The sequence below is a fragment of the Poecilia latipinna genome, unplaced genomic scaffold (assembly GCF_001443285.1).
Source record: "Poecilia latipinna isolate Pla-1442-1.1 unplaced genomic scaffold, P_latipinna-1.0 Scaffold384, whole genome shotgun sequence".
Lineage (NCBI taxonomy): Eukaryota > Metazoa > Chordata > Actinopteri > Cyprinodontiformes > Poeciliidae > Poecilia > Poecilia latipinna.
In genome coordinates this window covers 372,961-396,248 of record NW_015113000.1, presented here as the reverse complement: position 1 = coordinate 396,248, position 23,288 = coordinate 372,961, and the positions used below count along the sequence as shown (strand labels likewise).

Genomic DNA, 23,288 nt, shown 5'->3' with positions numbered 1-23,288 from the left:
GGAGGGAGCAGGAAGAGTGAGATAAGGAGTGAGAAAGATGAGGAAACCATATCAAAGGAAGTGAGTTAGATTTAAAGAGGGTTGTGCCACAAAGCCAGAGTATTCACAGCGCAGAGTCAAATTTGGTCCAGTTTGATTCAACGCTTAAACAGCAGCCGTTCAGGAATGCACAGCTGCCAGAGGTTGATAGATGGCTTCCTTATTGTTACACAATGCACCGATTAGAGACCAACATCATTCTTCTTTAATAGCGTCCCCATGTTACCCGAGCTCCAGCTTCAGTTATAAAAGCTGTTTTCAGAAACTAAACTTCAGTCGGTCTCGGTGATTTTTACCTGAAGGCTGAACATTTTGAAGCTGGTGCGGCTTTTCTGCTTTTACACTGAAAATTGGAACTACAGCTGCTCTAAATAGGAGTTCCTGTGGTGATTTACTGATTGCTGATTGTCCAGTCAATAATGACCACAACCTAACCAGTCTATTTAAAGCGCATGCCTGAAGATTTGAAGTTACTTTTACATTTCAGTTATTCTACTTTCCAAAAATGAAAATAATAAAACCTTTGTTCCCCTTGTGGCATAGAATAAACTTTTTCTCCTTCCGTGATTTTGCGAAAGGTTGTCTCTGCATTTATTTTCTTAAACTACTGACAAAGTTTCTGTACTTCAACTACTGAAATACAGTCAGAATCAGAAACATCAGGAATACTTTTTGGATCTTTCTCCCTTTATTTTTAATTTAAAAATAAAAAGCTAATTAAAGTGACTGGCAAGCAAATTAAAGCACTGAGAAAAATCTGAATTTTTCTGAAGCTACGTTTTAAATAAAAACTCACCAAACTACGATGCATGGGGGATTAAAAAGTGTATGGTTATATTCAGAAACAATATTGTTACTGATGGACTGCTGTAAATACTTCAAACATCAGTTTTGGCTGCAGTGCAACACTTATTGGTCGTCTTCATTAACATTTCTCAATTATCTTCAGCTCGATGCTGTCTGGAGAAGAAATTCTGTGTAGGTTAGGTCGTATATTTTGGATCATTGATCTGCTTTAAGACGCAATGAAAGCTCATCTTCAGTTTAATCAAAGAGTTCTGCAATTTCAAATAATTAATAATCCCATGTATTCTTAAATGGTTCATAGAGTCCAAGGCATCGTAGACCTAACACCATAAACGGTGGGAATGAGGTGCTTATTTTTTTATTTATTTTATTTCCACCTCTCCATCCATCTTTTCATTCATGTATCCTATCCCTCTCATCCATATTGGATAGGAAAGTTTCTTTCTTCTCATTTGTTAGAATGGGATAAAAAGCAGAGAGATTGAGTCGATAATGACTAGAGCACTTTCTTGCTAAAGAGCTTTTTCGATGTTTTCTAATTAGTTTGCAGTAGCTATCTGGGCCGTGTGGTAAATAGGGAATCTGTCCTCGCTGTGTTGAGGGGACTCATCTCACATGGAATCGACTGTTTTCAAAAGGTTATGAGCAGACAATGTGCTCATTGATCAAAGACAGACTGAAGCAGGCAGACGGAGGAATTAGTCACCTCCTCTGTCTCAGCCTTGGGTTAGGTGTTTCTCTGTTTGTGTGCTCAGGGAAAAGCTGCTCAGTTTCATTCAGACTATCACCGATGCCGAGATGTTTCTGCGAGAAAGCAGAAAAATAAACCCTCAGAAGTGGCAGCAGGTGATTCTGGTAGTGCCGAGTCTGAGTGAGTGGTGGCTGTTGTTGGGTGGGCTCTTTCACCCAACACCTCAGCTGTAGATCAGGATGCGGTTTCCTGCAGGTGTTGTGAAGGTTCCCACACATTTAGAGCACAGAAGTGGTTGGTCATGATTCGCACTTTGCAGCATGATGTTACTTCATGTGTTCTGCTCCGTTATGTAACGGCTCAGCTGCTAGCTGTCAGCGGTGGTGAGTCACCAGGGTTTTAATAAAAACTGACAGGAGGAGGAAAATGGAGAGAAAACTTGCTGTTTTAAAAACACACTTCACAGCCTTTGCTGTATATTTGTTTGCTTGTTGCTAATAGCTGCTGCATGGTCAGTCTGATTGTTTCCCATGTTTTTCAGGATTCGATAAACGCTCTGGTCCTGGATTTGGACTACCCGGCACTACGAAAGAACAAAAACATTGAGACCTTCTTAAACAGATGCGAGTAGTTTTATAATTCCTTAATTAAAAGCCTTGAACAAAACTTTATAAAGTGACTTGATCTTTATCTTCTGTGAATTTTTATTCCAGATGAGAACATTATCAGGGAGCTTCGAAATCTTCAGATGAAGTCTGAAGACTTTGAAAAAGTTAAAATCATCGGGCGAGGGGCGTTTGGTGAAGTCCAGTTGGTGAGTATTGATCTGCTGAAGACATGAATAGCTTTATATTACCATAAACTGCTCTCTAAGCAGTGATGATGACCACAACGTGCCTTCATTGTGGCTTGTATTGAATGAAAACTCAAAATTCTGTTTGTTAGTGAGTTAGAATATTACATGACACTAATTAATATTCCTTTAGAAATGTCAACCTACTGAAATAGACAAAAGCTTGAATTCTGTCTATCGTGCTTTACATTCTGCAGCATTTAAATAAAACGCAAATTTAAATGAAGACGGTGTAGGAAGCCAAAGTTTAAGAGAATCTTTAATCCATCATCACTTTCCATTTCATCTCTGGATAATCTGAGGATTTCACAACAAACCACCTCCTATAACACTTACTTTTCTGCTTTGGACCTCAAAAATGTAATCAAGTGGAAAAAACAATGTACGCAATTAAAATATGAATAACAAATAATTACTTATGTGTAGTAATTGAATAAAAAGTTATTTAGCTACTCATATTGGTGAATAAAAAATAGTAAGAGGGTGTGGAGTGTTTATCAATGAGGGAGCAGGGAATGAAGGAAGAGGAAGAATGTCAGGAGGAAGGGATGTCGCATGTTATTAAACCGATCAGCTATCTTTCAGTGGATATCGAATGTTCTCCAACTTCAGAAAAGTCTTTGTGTAATTGAGCCACTGAGTGCTGGAAGGAGCTTTAATTGACTTCCAGCGAAGGAGCAGACGGCGTCTTGCCAGTAAGAAAATTAACGCTAAAATGTCTAATTGTTTCGAGGTAAAGCGGAAGTCCAATTACAGCAACATGTGGGGAATGAATAATGGTCATTGAAAGCATCTTTGAAATGATATCAAATAATTCTGCCATAAGTGAGCAAGTAGGAAACAAGAGTAAAACATATGGGTTAAGTTGCAAATTGAGCCATGGAGATTTGTCACAATTGTTTGTGGAATTGGAAAAGATTTGTGACAGTTGAGTTTTAGAGAAATGGACTCAGAACTGAACCCCAAACTGTGCAAGTGAACCCAAGGTCAGCCTTGACTTTAGTAACTGATGAGGAATCAAAAGACAAAAATTCATTACAAATTTTAGAGACGAGCAACTTTTGGAGCAAAATGATACGGCTCATCTGCACTCTCACATCGATTCCTTTGAGATCATATGTTATGCAGGACACACCAGCCACAGTGGGGATCTCCGGAGCTCAGACACTCTCCACAGGTCCTTTACTGCTCACAGTATTCAAGAGGAACCTGGGTAACCTGTCTGTCAGATCCGACATTGAGGAAGTTGCAGTCCAGAGAGAAGGCCATCCTTTATGACCGAGATCGTCTCATACTGGTGCCCACAAAAGCCACACAGCTGGTTTCAGATTGTTTTTTATTGTGATTGTTCAGGTCCGACACAAACCGTCCCGGAAAGTTTACGCCATGAAGCTGCTGAGTAAGTTCGAGATGATCAAGCGCTCCGACTCGGCGTTCTTCTGGGAAGAGAGAGACATCATGGCCTTTGCAAACAGTCCCTGGGTTGTACAGGTGTGAAATATTCAACATTTTCACTTCCTTCTAAGAATGTCTGAAGCTCGTATGTTTGTGGATTTGATTACAGCAGTGTCTTCTGGATCTGTTTGACTATTTTCCTGTTTAGTTGTGCTGTGCCTTCCAAGACGAGCACTACCTCTACATGGTGATGGAGTACATGCCAGGAGGGGACCTGGTCAACCTCACCAGCACCTACGACGTTCCCGAGAAATGGGCCAAGTTCTACGCAGCAGAGGTGGTGATGGCTCTGGACTCAATCCACTCCATGGGATTCATCCACCGCGACATCAAGCCGGACAACATGCTGCTGGACCAACACGGACACCTGAAGCTGGCCGACTTCGGGACCTGCATGAAGATGGACTCTGTGAGTCGGCTCGTTGCAGTTCACTGACGGCACTTTCTGTTCCTCCAGCTGCATCAGTCCAAGGTCTTTGTAGCTCATCAGGATAATTATGCAGTGAAATCAAAACAAAAGTGGGTTTTGTTTTGCAAATATGCAAGCTGAAATTAACTGTGGCGGTTATTGTTAACCTCTGTGTTTTCGGTTTTGATTTGTACAATTTTTAAGTAAAAAAAATTTATAAAAAAAGCAAATTAGTCTCATGCAGTTCTGGTATGAATTGCGAATAGAAAAGATGAAACACTGTACAGTTGTCTTTAGGATGGGATGATTTATGGATGATATTCCAAGCCACCTCTATACATGGGGAAATTGTTCAGTATTTGCTATATTTCAGTAATTCAATGTAAAACGTAAACTCGTATAAATTTGTCACACATTTACCTCTGTCAGTTTTGATTATTATTGGCTCACAATTAATACAACCCTAGAAATACAATTTCTCGGAAACATTTTTTATTTTATATCAGTCTGTTGAATATTGTTAGTATAGAGTATTTTCACTTACCACTTCTGCATGGACTATCCCTTTTTATTAGGGTAACTTTTTTTTTTTTTTTTTTTTTACCACAATTTATCCTTCCACTCAACTTTATATTCGTGTCAACTTGGACGCAACATTGTCAACAACCAGCTTCTTTAGCAGTGGCCTTTGGTGGCCAGTCCTCCTTGGAGAGGAAATCATTGGTGCCCTCAGCAGATTCCCCCATGTCTTTGTAGCCTGTAACAAAAAGTTTTCTGTATTAAATCTTTTTTTTTTTTTTTGTTTTACTGTTCCTGTGTAATATCCTAATTCATGAGAGAGTGATATTTGGTGTTCATTTATGTAACATCATAAACAATAGAACTGATTATAAAATAGGACTTAAAATACCGTTCTGTGTTCATTGTTTTAGTTGGTTGTTCCTACCTTAAAAATTAAAATCAGAACGTTTCCACAAAAAAACAGAGAATCAAAACAACAAAAATACATGTCAGCTGTTGGATTCCCAGTTTGCGGATCTTACTCGGTTATTTTTGCTGCTGCAGACGGGGATGGTCCATTGCGACACAGCCGTCGGCACTCCGGACTACATCTCTCCAGAGGTGCTGAAGTCTCAGGGAGGAGATGGGTTTTACGGGAGGGAATGCGACTGGTGGTCCGTAGGCGTCTTCATTTTCGAGATGCTTGTGGGTGAGTGGCCCCTTTCATCGTCTCATTCATATCTTGAAAGGACGTGAAAGTGTTTGTGTTTCATCACCGCCTGCTGCCTTTCAGGCGACACTCCATTCTATGCCGACTCTTTGGTGGGAACGTACAGTAAGATCATGGACCACAAGAACTCCCTAAACTTTCCCGACGATGTGGACATCTCCAAAGATGCCAAGAGTATAATCTGTGCCTTCCTGACTGACAGGTGGGGAACAATCAATTTTTGTCTTTTATGTAAAATTTATTCCAAGTTCATCACTAATACCAATGTTTTTGTTTTGTTTTTGTTTTTTTTTTAGAGACGTACGGTTGGGCAGAAACGGAGTGGAGGAAATCAAACGGCACCCGTTCTTCAAGAACGACCTGTGGACGTTTGACACCATCAGGGACAGTACGAGTTTCAAGCTTTGCTCTCCTCTCACTTTCGTTTCCAGAAGTTTTAATTTTTCCCCCACCCCCTTTTTTCTGACCAGCTGTCGCCCCGGTGGTCCCGGAGCTGAGCAGCGACATAGACACCAGTAATTTTGACGAGATCGAAGACGACAAAGGCGATGTCGAAACATTCCCCACACCTAAGGCTTTTGTCGGAAATCAGCTACCGTTTGTTGGCTTCACCTACTTCAAAGAGGACCAGTAAATCCTCCTCGTTCTCTCTGATTGTCTCTAATTGTTTTAGAAACTGGCCTCCTACTTTAACCACATGTGATTTTTGGTTCTTTTTTCCCTTTTAGGTTGTTAAATTCTGCCAACAATTCCTCAGTGGCACACGATAACGCCAAAGGAGAGGTAAATACTGATAAATGCACAGTGATGTTAACAGTGGTAAAGGATTTTAAATCATGTGCGTTTTCTAAAAGTCTTAAGATGAACTAAACAAAACTGCATTTACTTTTCAAGACAAATGGAAGAATCTTGAAAAGAACAGAAGGTGTTTTTAATTTTTGATACATAAATAAGTATTTAATACTTTATAATTTATTAGTTTATTGTTTGAGATGCTGTGAGATCCACATAATTCAAATGCAAGCCAAAAATTATAGTATATTTTCTTATTATTATGACTATATTAAACAGGTGTAACTTGGTTAAAATAGAATATTCTCAAAATTAGATCACTAGAGTCAGAAAGACAAATCTTAACCCTTTAACTCTGACGCTTTGGGTTAAAGTGTTTTCCTGTATTTCCTGGAATGCAGACACTGTAAAGAATAAACTTTTTCTTTTTGTGGTTAAAATACATTTTCCTGGACTGGTCAAGGATGTCATATCAAACTTTATATCCATAATAGTGGATTAAAAAAAAAAAAAACCTCATTGCTTTTATCCTCCCTCATATTTCTGAGGTCCTGTCAGTACCCAGAGTTCTCTAGTAACTGCACAGATTTCAGTCATGACTGGTTTTACTGATTAGCTTTCTAATCCCACATATGCAGCTCTAAACAGCGGACAGTCCTCTGGGGATCAAAGTGCAGCCTTTATCTCGAATGTTTGAGTGCATTTCCATTTGGTGTTGTAAAAATGTTACATGGGCATTTGAAGGAAGCCATGACTACAATGAGCAGTTTATTAGAAGGTTTTATTGGTGTACCTCTGCAGGTAATAGGACTGCTTTGACCTTTCATTAATGCAGCCTTTTACAAGAGGTAAATGACGAACATGAGAAGAAAAATCCACTTTATCAACTGTTTTTTTTCCCTTCATAAAGTTAACCACCTCTATGCCAAACACACGTGGATTTTATTAAATTTTTTTGCAGGAAAGGTCAAACTCAAAAGCTTCATCTGATCAAAGCACAGTTCCAGTCAAAGCCGTTGCATCATTTAGCTTACTTCCTCTTTTTTAGATTTGTGATGGTAAGGCAGACAATGCTTGTTCCTGGCTTTTCACCCAAACAATCAGTTTGCATGTAAATAGTATCTAATGGTTGCCATGGAGATTTGGTGACTCAAAGGCCCACCTCTTCCCTCCATTTCTCCAGTTGTGAGTTTTAGAAGTTGTTTTGTCTGACCTCTTCGACTTTTATTTATTGCTCATTGTTAGCTGTAAATATAGTTGATGTTCTTGTGTTTTTGGATTAGGAACATCATTATAGAGATTATTTAGTTAGTTTTAGTCCTGATCAGTGTAGATTAAAATAAAGTATTTTCTAAGTTATTGGACCAATGTCACTGTCAACAGCCTAAATCACCTAAGCGCTTGTTTTGTTTTTGTTGCGATTCAGGAAGTTGTCTCTTGTCATGTTGGTCTATCTGTAAGACAGTTTAACAAGAATCTAAATATTTCTTCTAGAATATACAGATATTTCTGTAGATGATAAGCAAAATGGCAAAATAGGCTGTTGTGCTTTTTGTAAATAGGCACCAACGGAAACAAGAAAAGGACTCGATCCAAGATGGAGCCTTGGGGTATCCAACAGTTGCGCAGTGCAGTAGCACATCTCTAGATGAAAGATGACAAGAAAAAAAGTTTATTAAAGGATGTACCTTTCTTGCCAACACGTTGCTCTAAATTTCAGATGAGGAAGTCGCAGTTTACCATTTTTAGGTTGTTTGCAGGTTTAAAAAAAAACAAAAAAAACAACAACTGGGAAACCTTAGTGTGTACAGGTGTGTTATTGGTGAGTTTGGTATTTGCGGGCATGTCATCCTTGCAAACTCCAAAATGTTCTCTGCTGTTCACATCTCCAGACAGACATTGGCTCCAGGCGTTGCTCAAATGAAGCTCTAAAACGATCTTCCTCTAATCGCTTGTTGATGTTTTCTGTTTTCAGTCAGCTGCGCTTCAGAAGAAACTTCACCATCTGGAGCTTCAGATGAATAAAGATAAACATGTCAAAGATGAACTAGAGAACAAATGCAGGTGCAAGATCAGCAAATGCAAATATGTCGCCACTGTGGTGTGCAAACTGCTGAAACCTTGACTCATGTTTTATCCATGTATTTCTCTGCAGAGCTGCAACCGTCCGCTTAGAAAAAATAACCAAAGAACTTGAGGAAGAGGTGCGTGTCTGGAATCAAAGGATTTATATGATGTTTTAGATCAGAATCGAAGAGATCCCAGCTTTCTTTCCTTTTCTGATTGACTTTTAGGTGAGCAGCAGAAAGAGCCTGGAATCAAATCTGAGGCAGCTGGAGCGAGAGAAGGCCCTGCTGCAGCACAAAAGTCTGGAGAGCCACCGGAAGGCCGAGAACGAGGCCGACAGGAAGCGCTGCCTGGAGAACGAAGGTACAAGACTCTCTTTGCAGATCCGGGTTCTGACAGCAGTGTTATGAAATCACTTGCATACTAATCATTCCTGTTTTCACTCCTTAATCTGCTCCTTGTTGCTGCTGAGTGAAAAACAAAGCGATCGTTACCATTGATAGATGTAAATGAATCAGAAGATGAGATATGCAACGCTGCCCCCACCTGGTCAAATTATAAAAGTGTTTCCTAAACGCTAAAACACGAAGACCCCTTTTGTTTTGTGTCTTTTTCTGGTTTGCATATTTACAGTTTTTGCACTGATGACTGCAGCTTAACTTATCCCTGCTTCACTTTTGTTTTTGTGCAGTCAACAGCCTTCGAGACCAGCTGGACGACATGAAGAAAAGAAATCAAAACTCGCATATTTCCAACGAGAAGAACCTTCACCTGCAGAAACAGGTTTTTTTCCCCCCAACTTTATTAATTTACTTTTGTAATCTTCTTTTAGCATGGTGAAGCTGGCAAGCATCTTTGCAGACTTACTATAATTTTTGCTACACATATTTAGATATATACTTGATCGATGCAACAATTTTCCTTGCAGAAACATCTGTTTAAAGCTTAAAACTGTCGTTTGAAGAAATCTGCTACAAGATCACTGAGAATGCTTTGTGAGCATCCAGACTCGCCTCAAGTGTAATAAAATAGCAGGAAGACATGAATGCACTTCCACATTGATACAACCTTTAAAACCAAAGCTGTAAACTACATGCTTTCTCAGCTGCATTCATTCCACATTGGGTCCATTCTTCATCTTCTGACCATTTCATTCTGGAGCACCTGTAGGTCAAAGTTATTTTCTCTCCAGCCAAAAACAACCTGCTGCTAATGAGATCCAACAGAGCATCTACGTTGTTTTCAAATAATTCTCCAACTCGTCCACAGTTAATAAAGTAGCATTTTAAAACATGCAAATTCACAAAGCAATGTAATTATCCAGTGGGGTATTTTTTTGGCATAATTTGCATATGCTTTCTGCAGCTTACTTTTGCACCACATTCACCACACATATTCAGTTAAATGAAAGCAGATTCAAACATGTCCATTAAATCGAGCAGATGGGAACGATCCACATCTATTTGTTGGGTGCAGTCGCCGTTTTACAAACTCAGCAGATGTGGAAATAATTAGAGATAAAAATAGTTCCGTGCGGACAACACCAAAGTCCTCAGAAGATCAGGGAACCTTCAGGAGACATTTATAAAAATAATTGACGTGAACATTTTTAAAGTGCCGCTTCTGGTTGTAAAATATGAAGGAATTATATTAATCCCTTTAAAAAAACGAAATTGAAACATGAAAATGTGTTGACTTATAGTTCAAAATGTTTGTTTACAAAGTTATTATATAACAATATACATGCTTCATCCATTATTTGTGGCTCTTGACCACGATTATATTAGGTTTTAATGTTTATTTTTTGTTTATGATAAGGAAAAGTCTTTAATTCCTGCTGGCTCTGTTCTCACAACCTAAGAAAAAAATGACTAAGGAGTTGACATTTTAAAAAGAGCGACTTTACTCAATTATTTTCTGCTGAAAGTTTTGTGCGCTCTCAAAACATCCCTAAGCTACATATTATATAAATTAGGGTGACGGTAAATTAAATGAATACTTTTTTTTCACCAGATTTTAAACATTTGGTAAAAGCTGACGCTGACGTCTTTCGGTTTATTTGCCCGTTCTCTTTTCACTCGTTAAAACCTCGTAACGGATGATTTCGCAGCTGGAAGAAGCCAACACGCTGCTGCGGGCCGAGACAGAAGCGGCGACGAGGCTCCGCAAAGCTCAGACGGAGAGCAGCAAGCAGCTGCAGCAGCTGGAGGCCAACGTGCGCGAGCTGCAGGATAAATGCTGCCTGCTGGAGCGCAGCAAGCTGAGCCTGGAGAAGGAGTGCATCAGCCTGCAGGCGGCGCTGGAGTCAGAGAGGCGGGAGCACAGCCAAGGCTCAGAGACCATCACTGACCTGATGGGTAGGGGAAACACAAACGCAGCACTTCCTGAAAGGCTGCTGGTAGACTTCCATACTTATTGTTCCCCCATGAATTTGGCAGTGCAGCAACACTTAGTATTTATCTGGATGCCGTACTTCAGGTTTTGTGAAGGACTTTGGGTGCCTTTTCTATAATTTTCAGATGGTTTTTCGGTGAAATAGTGCCCTCTGACAGTTTATTTTGCACGTTGCAGGACGTATTTCTGGGCTGGAGGAAGAAGCTCGCCAGCAGAGACAGGCTCTGGCCAAAGCTGAGACTGAGAAGAGGCAGCTTCAGGAGAAATACACTGACCAGGAGAAGGTATACAAAATTCATCTCTCCACTACTTTAAATATGAGCATTACAAAGTCTTAGAAAGTTTTTGCTTTTGCGTTTCCCTCTGTAAATCTGTTTTGTTGGAGTCGCCGCGTCTTTCTGCTCGCTTTTCTGTCAGACGGATATATTTTCCTGTTGCCGTTTTGTGGTTTGTGTCTCCTTTCAAATCAGAACGCCTTCTGCCTGTTTTTCTTTGTGCAGGAGATGAGCAACAAAGAGATAGAGCTGACCTACAAACTAAAGGTTCTGCAGCAAGAGCTGGAGCAGGAGGAGGCCTCGCATAAAGCCACCAGAGGTCTGCTGGCAGACAAGAGCAAGATTAAAGTGACCATCGAGGGCGCCAAGTCCGAGTCCATGAAGGGTAAGGTCTGCTTTACACGGTCAGTCGGATCTTAAAGCAACGCTTGAGGCTTTTTCCTGGACGCTCAAATCAGATCAAACCAAGCTGTTTCAGAAAAGGCAGATTTATGATTCCGAGATACTTGATCTTTATTTGCAACACGGTCCAACAAAAGAGAAAGTTGGATGAAATTAAGTGCAAGTAAAGATGGAAATCTAATACAACGTAAGCAAAAATGAAATTCTGGGCAAGAATCCATAACTGGGATTCAGGGCAGAATAAAAAAATACAGTTTGAAATTTGCAGACGAATTTCTTTCAATATTTAATAAAAATAAATAAATAAATAAAAATAGATTACACTGCAAAAACATGAAACCTTACTAAGTAGTTTTGGTGTAGTTTCTTTGTACAGTGAAATAATCGGCCAATGGAACTAGAACTAGGCTAAATGTTGTGTTTCACCTGCATATTATTTCATGTATATCCATTACTATTTCATCAATATTAAGGAATTATTAATTTATAACAAGTTCATATATTGTGCTGAAAATTTACTGGGAAGTTAGTTTTGTCTTATTTCAAGTGTACTAAGACATTTGCCCCAGAAACTAGATCAAAAATACTTTGTAAGATTTTGTGTTCTGGCATTGTAATTAAATCGTCCTCTCCACTGTACCATATTAGCTCTACTTTATTAGTTTGAATTATTTTTGCAGCCAAAGATTAATTTCCGGAAAACTGAAAAGCACTCCTGGACGTTTCTCTGCAGAACTGGAGCAGAAGCTGGCGGAGGAGCGAGCGGCCAAGCTGCGGCTGGAGAACCGAATCCTGGAGCTGGAGAAACACAGCAGCATGATGGACTGCGATTACAAACAGGCTTTACAGAAACTGGACGAGCTGCGCAGACACAAGGACCGACTCACAGAGGAGGTGAGCGTCTGGATCGGAAAACAACCCCAGTTTGAACCTGTCGGGGGTAAAATGTCATGGTTTTAAAAGTACTGTCCGTAAGAGCAGCCCGTGTTTCGTTCAGGTGAAGAACTTGACGCTTAAGATCGAGCAGGAGACCCAGAAGCGTAACTTGACTGTGAACGACCTGAAGGCCCAGAACCAGCAGCTGAACGTCCTGAGAACCTCGGAGAAGCAGCTGAAGCAGGAAACCAACCACCTGCTGGATATAAAACGCAGCCTGGAGAAACAGAACCAGGAGCTGCGCAAGTCAGTTCATCGGCTCTACTTTTTACTCCGAGCCGTCACAATCTTCAGTGTCAGTAATTTGGTTTGATTTTCCACCTGCAGAGAAAGACAGGACACAGATGGACAAATGAAGGAATTACAGGACCAGCTGGAGGCTGAGCAGTATTTTTCTGTGAGTTTGTGGCCAAATGATGCGTGTTTATCTGTTTTTATTGCATAAAACCCTCTCTGTTAAATTAAGAGAGGATTCTTCGAAGAGCAAAATTGAGTCAAACGTTATGGTGCACTAGAGAGTTACTATGCAGTCTGGAATTTGATTCAAGAAAGATGTTTTTGTTCTACAGACTTTGTTCCTAAACTTATTGTTTAAAATGGATAAAAGTTGTATCCATTTGTTGGTCAATTTATCTTTCCTTCTTTTTCAGAAATCCTCAGTGAGCTTCTGAATGTGAAAACTTTTGACCTTTAGCTGGTCAAAAGAATGTTGTAGTCTGTTTTGCCTTCTTGTTATCCAGTCAGGTTTAGCTCTCTGACTCTCTCTCTTCCTCCCTTTCTTGCAGTCTTGACAGGATGTGTCATAGCGAATACATTTTTTTCTAAGTAACTTAAACCTCTGTGCTTCCTGTGATCACCTCGTGTCACCAGACAGTGTTTTTGGTGCATCTTCATTTACTGGTCATGTTTTCATAATTCTGCGTTTTGGGCATGCCTCTTTTCCAGACTCTTTACAAGACTCAGGTTCGGGAACTAAAGGAGGAATGTGAGGAGAAAACTAAACTCTACAAGGAGGTGCAGCAGTCTCTGCAGGAGCTGCAGGAGGAGAGGTGATTCTGCTGATTGGAGATCCAAAATAAAACTCCTCCATTCACCCTCAAGTGTGCAGATTTGAGTTTAATTTTCTCAATCTCTTCCAGGGACTCGTTGGCGGCACAGCTGGAGATCACTCTGACGAAGGCGGACTCGGAGCAGCTGGCCCGCTCCATCGCTGAGGAGCAGTACTCTGATCTGGAGAAGGAGAAGATAATGAAGGAGCTGGAGCTGAAGGAGATGATGGCTCGGCACCGCCAGGAGCTGGCTGAGAAGGACATCACCATCGGCTCGGTGGGTCCCAGAAACATCCGCCTCCCGGTTTTAAACCTACAGAACGGCTCTGAGTGTGTTTCCTCCTGTGTGCAGCTGGAGGAGGCCAACAGGACTCTGACCAGCGACGTTGCCAATCTGGCCAACGAAAAGGAGGAACTGAACAACAAACTGAAGGAAGCACTTGAAGGTCGATAAACGCAGAACTTTATAACATCAGAACAAGTATGGCACGCATCGCTGCTCACTTTTTTCTTCTTGATCCTTCAGAGTCGGACAAGTCCAAGGATTGGGAGCAGCAGATCAACCAGATGAAGCAGTCGTTTGAGAAGCAGCTGCAGTCAGAGCGCACTCTGAAAACTCAGGTCGGTGTTTGCTGCTCCTCGCGGTCGTCCCCTCGGCTCCCCCTGCCTCTGTGAGGAGCTGACCTCGTGTAACCCCTCCCGCCCCTGCAGGCCGTCAATAAACTGGCGGAGATCATGAACAGGAAGGAAGTCCGCGGGGGAGGCAGCCGGCGTGGAAACGACACAGACATGCGGCGAAAGGAGAAGGAGAACAGGAAGCTGCAGCTGGAGCTGAGGTCAGAGAAGGAAAAGCTCAACAGCACCATGATCAAATACCAGAAGGAGATCAACGAGACGCAAGCAGTAAGTGCCGCTTTCCCCCTCATTGCTCCTGCTGCAGCCTTTCGGCTTCACACATGTTTTCTTGTGTGCAGCAACTGGCAGAAGAGAGTCAGATGCGCATTGAGCTGCAGATGGCTCTGGACAGCAAAGACAGCGACATCGAGCAGTTGAGGAATCTGCTGCAGTCGCTTAGCGTTCAGTCCATGGACTCTGCCAGCGTCAGCAGCGGGCCAGACGTTGACGCTGATGACGCTTACGCAGGTAAGGATGCAGCCTTTGTGGACAGAGCTGCAGAGCTTTATTAAAAATAAAACCACAAAAGAAGGCATTTTTATGTGCTTTGTTGCATATTTATCAAATGAGATTAGAAAACTGCTTTTTGGGGGACTCGGATGGGATTTGAATTTTGAAGAGTCGAGGTAAAAAGCTTCAATTTAGTGCTCTATTCATATTCCTGATTCTCACTGATGGTTGTGGGATAGAAAACAACCTGGATTCTAGCGGCTGAAATAAGCTTCTTCTATATCTGGTTCTTCTGGTCAAGATGCCTTATTTTAGAGTTTGTCTGCCACTAAAACGGAGACCCAAAGCCCATCAAGGTTATTCTGGTCTGGCAACACCTCAGCCCTCTATGACCTGATGTTGAATCAGTGGTTGGATTCATCAGGCTTCAGACAGTGATGCACGTGCTCCTCATTGTTGTACAAGCTTTACGTTTTCTAAAATTCAGTTTTCGTCTTAACTTCTAACCCCACTTTCTTTCAGGAAATGCTTTTTTTATATTTTCTGGTAACTGATGTTTTCTTGCTCTGTACATTATTTGACCAGTTTTGAATTTGACAGTTCATGGTTACGTGGAACCAAAGGGATCCTTTTCCAGTGTTGTTTCTGAACTGAATATATAACATTTGTTATTGTTTTTCTCAGAGTCGAGACTTGAGGGCTGGCTCTCTCTTCCCGTCAGAAACAACACCAAGAAGTTTGGATGGGAGAAAAAGGTCTGAATGAACCATATTTGCTCTGCCATAGAGCATCTGCCTGATTTTAGCTGTTATTTATGTTCATTTTGTTGTTGCAGTACGTTGTCGTGAGCAGTAAGAAGATTCTCTTCTACAACAGTGAACACGACAGAGAGCAGTCCATCCCCTGCATGGTTCTCGATATTGAGTGAGTTTAACGCCGGGGCTTTTGACGATAGCCCCGGCTACGTTTATTTATTAACGTTAATAAATAACCGTTTATTAACGTTAATAAAGGTTAATTTCAGATAGAAATTAACGTTTATTTCCACTTTGCAGCAAACTTTTCCACGTGAGGCCCGTCACTCAGACGGATGTGTACCGCGCTGAAGCCAAGGAGATTCCCAGGATATTCCAGGTGTGTTCTCCCTCTGCTTTACTATGTGTCCATTTGAACTTCTGAGTGGTTTCAAAGGATGGAAATGGCCAACCAGCATCTGTGGTCCCCACTAGATCCTGTATGCCAACGAAGGCGAGAGCAAAAAGGAGCCGGAGTTTCCCGTGGAGCCGCTTCCCATCGGCGAGAAGTCCAGCTACATCTGCCACAAAGGCCACGAGTTCATCCCCACGCTCTACCACTTCCCCACCAACTGCGAGGCGTGCACCAAGCCGCTGTGGAACATGTTCAAGCCGCCGCCGGCTCTGGAGTGCCGGCGCTGCCACATCAAGTGCCACAAGGACCACATGGACAAGAAGGAGGAGATCATCGCTCCCTGCAAAGGTGTTAAGCTTTTCTGCATAGTTTTACTGAACAAATCGTCCGTCCGTCCCCCGTTTGGGTTCAGGTGAATGAAAACGAGTTTCTTTTTCCACCGCCAGTGAACTACGACGTGTCTACGGCCAAGAACCTGCTGCTGCTGGCCACGTCCCAAGAGGAGCAGCAGAAGTGGGTGAGCCGGTTGGTGAAGAAGATTCCCAAGAAGCCTCTGCCGCCGGAGCAATTTGGTCGCTCCTCGCCACGCACCTCCATGAGGGTCCAGTCCAGCCAGTCCATGAGGAGGCCGAGCCGACCGCTCCCCACCAGCAAAAGCAGGTATGAAATCAAAGGTTTCTTCTTTTAGTTCAAGAAAGTGTCCAAGGATGAAATATAGTAGTTTTTTTTTGTTTTTTTTAATTGCTTCCATTAACTTAGTGAAAAACATAACCTTGAAGATTCTGTGTTCATGTTTGTTCGATGCACGGCTGGGATCGCCCACTGCATGACAGCATTCTTACACGTCATCATATTAAAGGTAATGATAGAAACTGATGTCCCCCTTTCAGACTGGAGGAGTTCAGTCTTCAGGACTGGCTCTGGGCGTTGGATGATATTGATGAGGATTGTTTCTCCATACATTTCTGATGATGGTAACACTGTGTTTCTCTGTGTGTGTGTGTGGGTGTGTTTTGCTGTGTTTGCAGTGCAGTGGCTGCATTTAAAGATATTGCAGGGATATCCAACTCCAGTCTTCCAGAGCTACTGGGCTACAACTTTTCCATGTATTCTTGTCCAACACACCTGGATCAAATGGTTTGATCAACTCTTCAGCGCCAGAAAGTTTAGTAGAGCTCTGGTAACGAACTAGTCATTTAAATCAGGTGTGTTGGAACAGAAATGCATCTAAAAGCTGCCTTTGTCAGCCTTAGTTGCATTATTGTAGGCGACCGTCAGACGGTGCAGCCCCTGCATTTGGACACGTCCCTACTTTCAATTTACTGTCAGAGTTAAACTGCATTTTCAACTTCTCCAGATATTTCAAAGAGGTTGTGATGATGTTATGTACTCTGCCCAGAGCCATAGGAAGAGAACCAGACACACAGCATCACTGATCCTCCACCTGGCTTAGCAATAAGCATGGGGGACTTTTCTATATATTCATTCTTTGCTTTCACAGCAGACCCACCAGGAAAGCGTTTTCCAAAAGCTGTATCTCAGATCAGATGATTCCAGTGCTCCACTCGGTTCTTTTGCAGTGAGATTTGTTTTTTCATGTCACTCGTCCGCACTCTGCGTAGGATGATGGAACTAGGTCACCGTGCAGCCTTGTTTGTCTCAGTTCTTCTAAATTAAATTATTACTCTGAGTTCATTAATATGCTATTTTATTATCATCATTTCCTGATTCATGCAGAATAACATTCACCTACTTTCCTTGAATGGTATGTTCTCTTGTTTTTCCCATTTTAAAAGTGGCTAGGAGAACATGTATTCATGCCCTATGAAAACGGCAAGATTTTGAGTGACTTATTAAAAGTTTCTCCACAGAAAAAGGATAAATTTAAGTGAATATTAGAATTGGGCACATTTGAATTGTCCACATTCAAGATGTTACGCTATGCTGTCAGAGTGAAAAATCTAACTTATAGACTGAATTTGGTTTGATCTTTTATAGAACCACTGAACACTGATTAGTGTATTTAATTACCCCAGATTATTTAGTCAACTATTTACATTAATTTTACTTCAATTTGGCCACAAACAAAAGTGTCCAGATTGAAAGTTTTTTTTTTTTTTTCAATCTGGACACTGGATACCAACATTCACGGCTGTAAATGAGTCTGGAGGATTTTCTTGCAGAAGCTGTGCTTTTTTTTTTTTTTTTTTTATTCTTTAGATCTCTTGTCAGTCCTCAGTCTGAAGGACCATGTATTTAATGTAATTGCTGTGTTTTCTATTTCAGGTTTTATACACCTAGCTATCTGTTTTCTTGTAGGTTTTTTTGTGAAATAGCTAGCTACCCTAGCTTCTTGTATTTTGTTAAATTTCTGTCTCCCTAGTTTATTTTCTCTGGACTCTTTTGGTCTGATTTGTACTCTGTTATTTCTTGCTAAATTTGATGGGCTAACATTTGTTGTTGATCAAAAACATGTTTCAGCTCCTATGACATGAGCCGCAGATCAAATGGGTTAAAAACGAAGCAAGTCGACTCCTGCAGCACTTGGTACAGCTGAGTCCTCCTCTGATCTTGTTCTCCGTGTAAACGACCGAGTTCCTGGATGCGTTTGTGTACGTGTCTGTCTTGTTGTCACTCAGCGGTGCTGTCGGGCCACATGCAGGGGGTGAATACACATGGTTCAATTTCCTCTGTGGTGTTTGGGAAATTATTTACCTGATAGGATCAATGTCACTGGGTGTCTTGTCACTGGATTGTTTATGACTTTCTGTCTTCTAATATACAGCTCTGGAAAAAATTAAGAGAGCACTGCACTGAACCCCATTGAAAACCTCATGGTTATTCTACCAAATATTGATTTCTGAATTCCTCCCGAGTTAAAACATTAGTATTATTGTTTCTAAATGAATATAAACTTGTTTTCTTTGCATTATTTGAGGTCTGAAAGCACTCTCATTTTCTGCAAATAAATACAAAATTTTTGCTTGGAAATTCGGAGATGTCGTGTTGTCAGTAGTTCATAGAATATAAAAACAATATTCATTCTACTCTATCATATGCCTATAAAAAGTAAAATCAGGGAAACTGATAATTTTAAGTGGTCTCTTAATTTTTCCCGAGCTGTATGTAGAATCTCTGGGAGAGTTTGTTCCTTAAAATAAATACTTGCATCATTAACGCAACACAACAGACGCTTAAATATGCCTTGAAGGTCTGGATGCTGTATTCACTTTGGACTTTTAACGATGTATTTGAACCATTTGGTTCCTATTTGAAACGATTTACCTTCATACAACTGTAAAGATTTTTAAAGCAAGACTTGGGAGCACAGATTTCAATATATTGTGGATTTTTGTCTTCAGAATGTTCTCAAATAAACATCAGAACCAGATTTAGCTTGGAAGAGGCAGGCGAACAATACATTTTGGCAATCTTCAGACTCTGAAAGAAAACCAACTAGCTTTAATCAATTCTGCTAAAAGAGTTATCAAATGTTCAGAGTTGTGCATAAAAAGCAATAAATTCAAACTTGTGCCTTCAGTTCTTCTTCTTAAATCCTTATTGTTGAAATTAGCGTATGTTTTTGCAGCACTTAACTTTTTGTCCATCTGTCTCTTTGCCTCCAGTTAACCCTGCTGGATGGGTCTCTGGGGCGGTGTTTCCTTCGAAGCTCCATCTGCAGATCTGGAACTCCATGTCAATTCGCCTCCTGCTTCATCCTGGGAGGAAAATCTCTCCACTCTCCTTGTCGCTCAGCTCCTTTCAGCCACTTCACAGCTACCGAGCTTGACTGCGCTCTTTTCTGCGAGCTGGTTGGCTTGTGAACAAAGTCTGTCGTGCTTCTGGAGTAGCTCCTTCTGTTTCCAGAGGAAGCAGAAGAGCTCTTTGGAGAGGCTGCATGGATGGATGGGGATTCAATTACCTCAATGATTCTCACCAGGAAACAGTCTAATGGAGGGGACATGCAGGAAACTCCTGCACATCACCTTTGGAGGTTCTAGTGGCCAAAAATGAGACATTCTGCTAAAAGAAACTGTGAACAGTTCGAAGAGTTTTAAGGGGAACACGACACTTGGTTGATTCAGTAGTTTTTTGTTTTTTTTCCCTCCCAAATGACTTGTTCTCTCAACACAATGATTGTAGCTTTTAGCTTTCCACAGCTCTGGTTTCAGGTGAGTCACAGGATCCGATTAAGGTACAACAAGCTGTTAGTTCACGTAAAGTCACAGAGTAGGGGAACGCAGTGAATCCTTATTTTGCAGTAAATGATTCTCTGGTCGCCTCAGACTTATTATGATTTCTGTCACTGAAACACTCGTTTTGTCTGCAGTAGACGTTACAACGTGAGCAGCATCCTGCTCTGAAGGCATTAAAAGGAACAAACCTGCACTGTCCGACCCGAGGGATAATGTTTACCTAAATGCACCGATCATATTTTCCTCCTTTTGTTTGCGTTTGAAGGTAGAGGTGGTGCTCCACCAGAGGCGGCACCCAGGCATCGTATTACCAAATATACTTGACTGAAGCTTTTTATTTTACCGCCAGCTGCTTTGGAGTGAACTTGCATGTTTCTCACGCGCCGTCACCCCTTCCAGGTTGTTTTTTGAAAGCAGCGGTGACGATGAAGGTATGCAAAACCTCGTCCTGAGCAGCACTTAGTCCACTGAAGGTTTGTTCCGATGTTTTGGTGTCAAGAGTGACCGAACTCCCAAGTTTGGACACGTCGTCGTGTGAATGTGGCTCGTACAGGCGCCTGGAGAGCAAACTGTGTGTGTTTTGTGGAATTTTGTGTTTTGTGTTCCAACAGCTCTCCTTTAACCACGAAGCATGTTTTATACATATAAATATCTACAGTATATATTTTACATGCCATACTGTGCACATTATATTATTTATACAGCCTTGTCCACTTTGTATTTAAGGGCCTTTACATCCAGATTGCATGTTTGCTACCAAACAGCTAGAATGATGATGATTATATTAACTTCTTATAGAAATAAAGACATGGATGTGCCCTTTGGTTTCACATGTTTTTTAAATGTCAAAAAAAAAAAAAAATAAACGCTTTAAAGAATTTCAGTGAAATCACAATATAAAAATGTTTGTCAAATGTTTTGGTTTATTTAGGCGTTACAGAAAAAACTTCACAAAGTACAAAAGTTATTAAAAACACAGTATTTATCATCCCGAGTTGGAAGATTTTGGATATTTGCAAACTGTCATCATCTTTGACAGAAAAATCCTCACTAATGTTTAAAAATGGAATTTAAAAAAAATAAAAGTAGATTCAGGAGAAATGTACTAAAAAATACTGGGACAAAGCATTGTTATTGGAATGTTTGGTAAAACATAATTATTTAAAAAAAAATACACCCTCTTTCAATTCTTTATATAAATAATAATAATAAAGATCTGTAATTGATTAGGTTGTAAAATTATTCAAAAGTGAGCTCAGATATACTTTCATGAGTTACTGACAAATCAAACCTACAATTAATTAGCATTTTATGTCTAAGTTTTCTTGGGGGGTTTTTAAAGCTTGCCTGTTTAAGCACATTGTATTTCTGATACTGTTTGTTTCTCTGATCAATTCAAAGTAACTCAGCGACCTCCTGCAGGTAAACTTTAGTCAAACACATTTTTTACAGTAAGCTGTGAGGATTAAAGACACCAACAGTCGCATCTGTTTTTTGTTTTTGTTTTTTTTTTTTTACATTCAAGATTACGTTTAAACTACTTTAGTACCTTAAAAAAAATTTCAGAACATTTATGAAATCCTCTTAAGTAAAAACTAGAAATGAAACGGGGTGTACTTTCTTTTTAACAGTAGTAACGGTTACCCTTAGATTGTTTCCGTATTTCTTGTGCCTGTGGTGACCCAGTAAGCGTTGAAGAAGAAACCACTAGATTAGTCATCTTTCTTGGAGCTGCTGCTTCTTCTTCGTTGGTAATAGATCACAGTGAGCAGCACCCAGAAGTTGAGCAGAGTCATCGCCACAAACCGCACCAGAACTGCGAGAAACAAGAAGGTGATTTAGAAACCAGGATTACCTTTAATTTAAACCGATTTGTAGCTATCAACTGGCTTTAGAAATCAAAACGTGGTTGCTGGCTGTCTGATAAGGAGCTATACGCTTGCATTTTAAGATGTTTTGCAGGAACACCATTCCAAACCAGCATTGAAATTTAGTTTTTAATTATTTTTAGCTTCATATTTTTTTAAAATACCCTTTCTGGTTATATGTTTTTGAACAATAGATAAAGATTTATTCTTGGAAAATATAATCTTAGAAGATGGCATTGTTGAGCACCTTCTCACTTTCTTTAACCTTTGTTTCTCTATTCAATTCCTTGGTTCAGTATACAATTTTTCTGGCACTGATCAAAATTCAATTTTTTTCAGTTAATTTTTTTTCTAAAATGGGAAACGACGCTAAACAAGACAGGATTTTAATACGTTTTTCACTTAAAATTTCTACACATTTGCAGACTGAAATTTCCAGATATCTTGGTCAGTTTTCATGTCTTTTATCATAAAACAAAGACAATACATTGTAGTTCAGCTTCATGCATCTCTTAGCATTACAAAATCAACAATATGTAAATGTATGTTCGACACAATGCAGCTCCTTCCCTCACTTAATTTCCTGAAGGCTGCACACATTTCCAAGTTCAGCATGATCATTAGACGTGCTAAAAGCACAGAGGGACAGAACTGAGCTTCTTATGCCATTTTGTTCAACGTTCCTTTTATCTACTGAAAGTATTGTTCTCTCTTGCAGACCGAATAATTGGCAAAAGACGGTCAGTGTTATCTGCTGCTGGTGATTTATTAATGATTCATGACTTCCTAACAAAGTCCCAGAGAAAATCTAACCAACTTGAAGTTCAAGATGACATGATAATTTTCATCTTCTAAATCTCTCTTGCCTTCATTAAACATGGAGACGTCCAGAACTGCCTTTTTATGAGGTTTGACTCCCAGAGTGCACCACGCTTCCACACTACTGCTACAGTGGGAGGCGTTTAGAGAACAAAACAAAATGTTTCTGCCGTGTGCCATTTCACGCTGGCTTACCCTGCATGTCTCCGGTCGTCACCGACGTGGTGTAAATCCGCGCTGGAACAAAAGAGGAAGCGGAGTTAATGACATGCACATTATCCAACCGCACTCTCTCATGTTTAATTAATGACGTGTTGAATTGCTGATTTGCTGAACGCGTAGCAAACTGAAGGGGGATTATCCATATTCATGACATGAAAGTGATTTAAGTGGAAGAATTAGTTGGAACTGATGAGCTGTTGAAGCTAATTAAATTTAAGTCGGAAATGAGAGACTGCAATTAAAAATGCGGAAATCCGACTTTGGTTAGTTTATTTAATCTTATAATTTACCTGTTTGGGTTTACTGCTTCTATGTGGGGTATTTTACCTCATTGTTTGTATCCCAATATAACCAGGAGACGGTTGGGGGGAAAAATGGGATGGGATTCTCCTAACTTATTTTGAGGAACCAATCAGAGGTGGTTAATGATGATGTCATTTAAAAAAAAAACAATGAATACTTGATTATGATGTTTGTTTAAAATCCTTTCAGATGTCTAAAAAACCTTT

The 23,288-nt window shown here is 40.5% G+C and overlaps 2 protein-coding genes across 3 annotated transcripts in view; one reads left to right on the top strand and one right to left on the bottom strand.

The window, feature by feature from the left end:
- The first annotated feature begins 2,030 nt into the window (after nt 1–2,030).
- On the top strand, nt 2,031–20,688 carry rock2a (rho-associated, coiled-coil containing protein kinase 2a). Of its 2 annotated transcripts, XR_001425564.1 has the most exons (32): nt 2,031–2,160; nt 2,251–2,351; nt 3,744–3,881; nt 3,994–4,254; nt 5,320–5,464; nt 5,549–5,687; nt 5,782–5,873; nt 5,956–6,115; nt 6,214–6,268; nt 8,253–8,341; nt 8,433–8,481; nt 8,572–8,707; nt 9,036–9,127; nt 10,455–10,701; nt 10,916–11,022; nt 11,239–11,398; nt 12,149–12,309; nt 12,413–12,597; nt 12,679–12,748; nt 13,297–13,400; nt 13,491–13,677; nt 13,753–13,846; nt 13,927–14,021; nt 14,112–14,303; nt 14,375–14,543; nt 15,210–15,280; nt 15,361–15,449; nt 15,581–15,659; nt 15,755–16,022; nt 16,121–16,334; nt 18,156–18,286; nt 19,301–20,688. XR_001425564.1 is itself a non-coding variant. In XM_015036886.1 (31 exons), exons 1-31 carry the CDS (start codon nt 2,046–2,048, stop codon nt 19,302–19,304), a joined length of 4,068 nt encoding a protein of 1,355 aa, XP_014892372.1. In that variant the 5' UTR covers nt 2,031–2,045; the 3' UTR covers nt 19,305–20,688. The 2 variants fall into 2 exon arrangements, 1 of the variants encoding a protein (XP_014892372.1); XM_015036886.1 differs by lacking the exon at nt 18,156–18,286.
- A 513-nt stretch (nt 20,689–21,201) lies between these two features.
- Nucleotides 21,202–23,288, bottom strand: part of slc66a3 (solute carrier family 66 member 3) — an 8,189-nt gene continuing 6,102 nt past the window's right edge. The window contains exons 6-7 of the mRNA XM_015036887.1: nt 22,753–22,794; nt 21,202–21,686 (exon numbers count right to left, since the gene is read on the bottom strand). Of these exons, the coding sequence (XP_014892373.1) occupies nt 21,583–21,686; nt 22,753–22,794 (146 nt within the window). The 3' untranslated portion in view covers nt 21,202–21,582. The remainder of the gene's footprint in view (nt 21,687–22,752; nt 22,795–23,288) is intronic.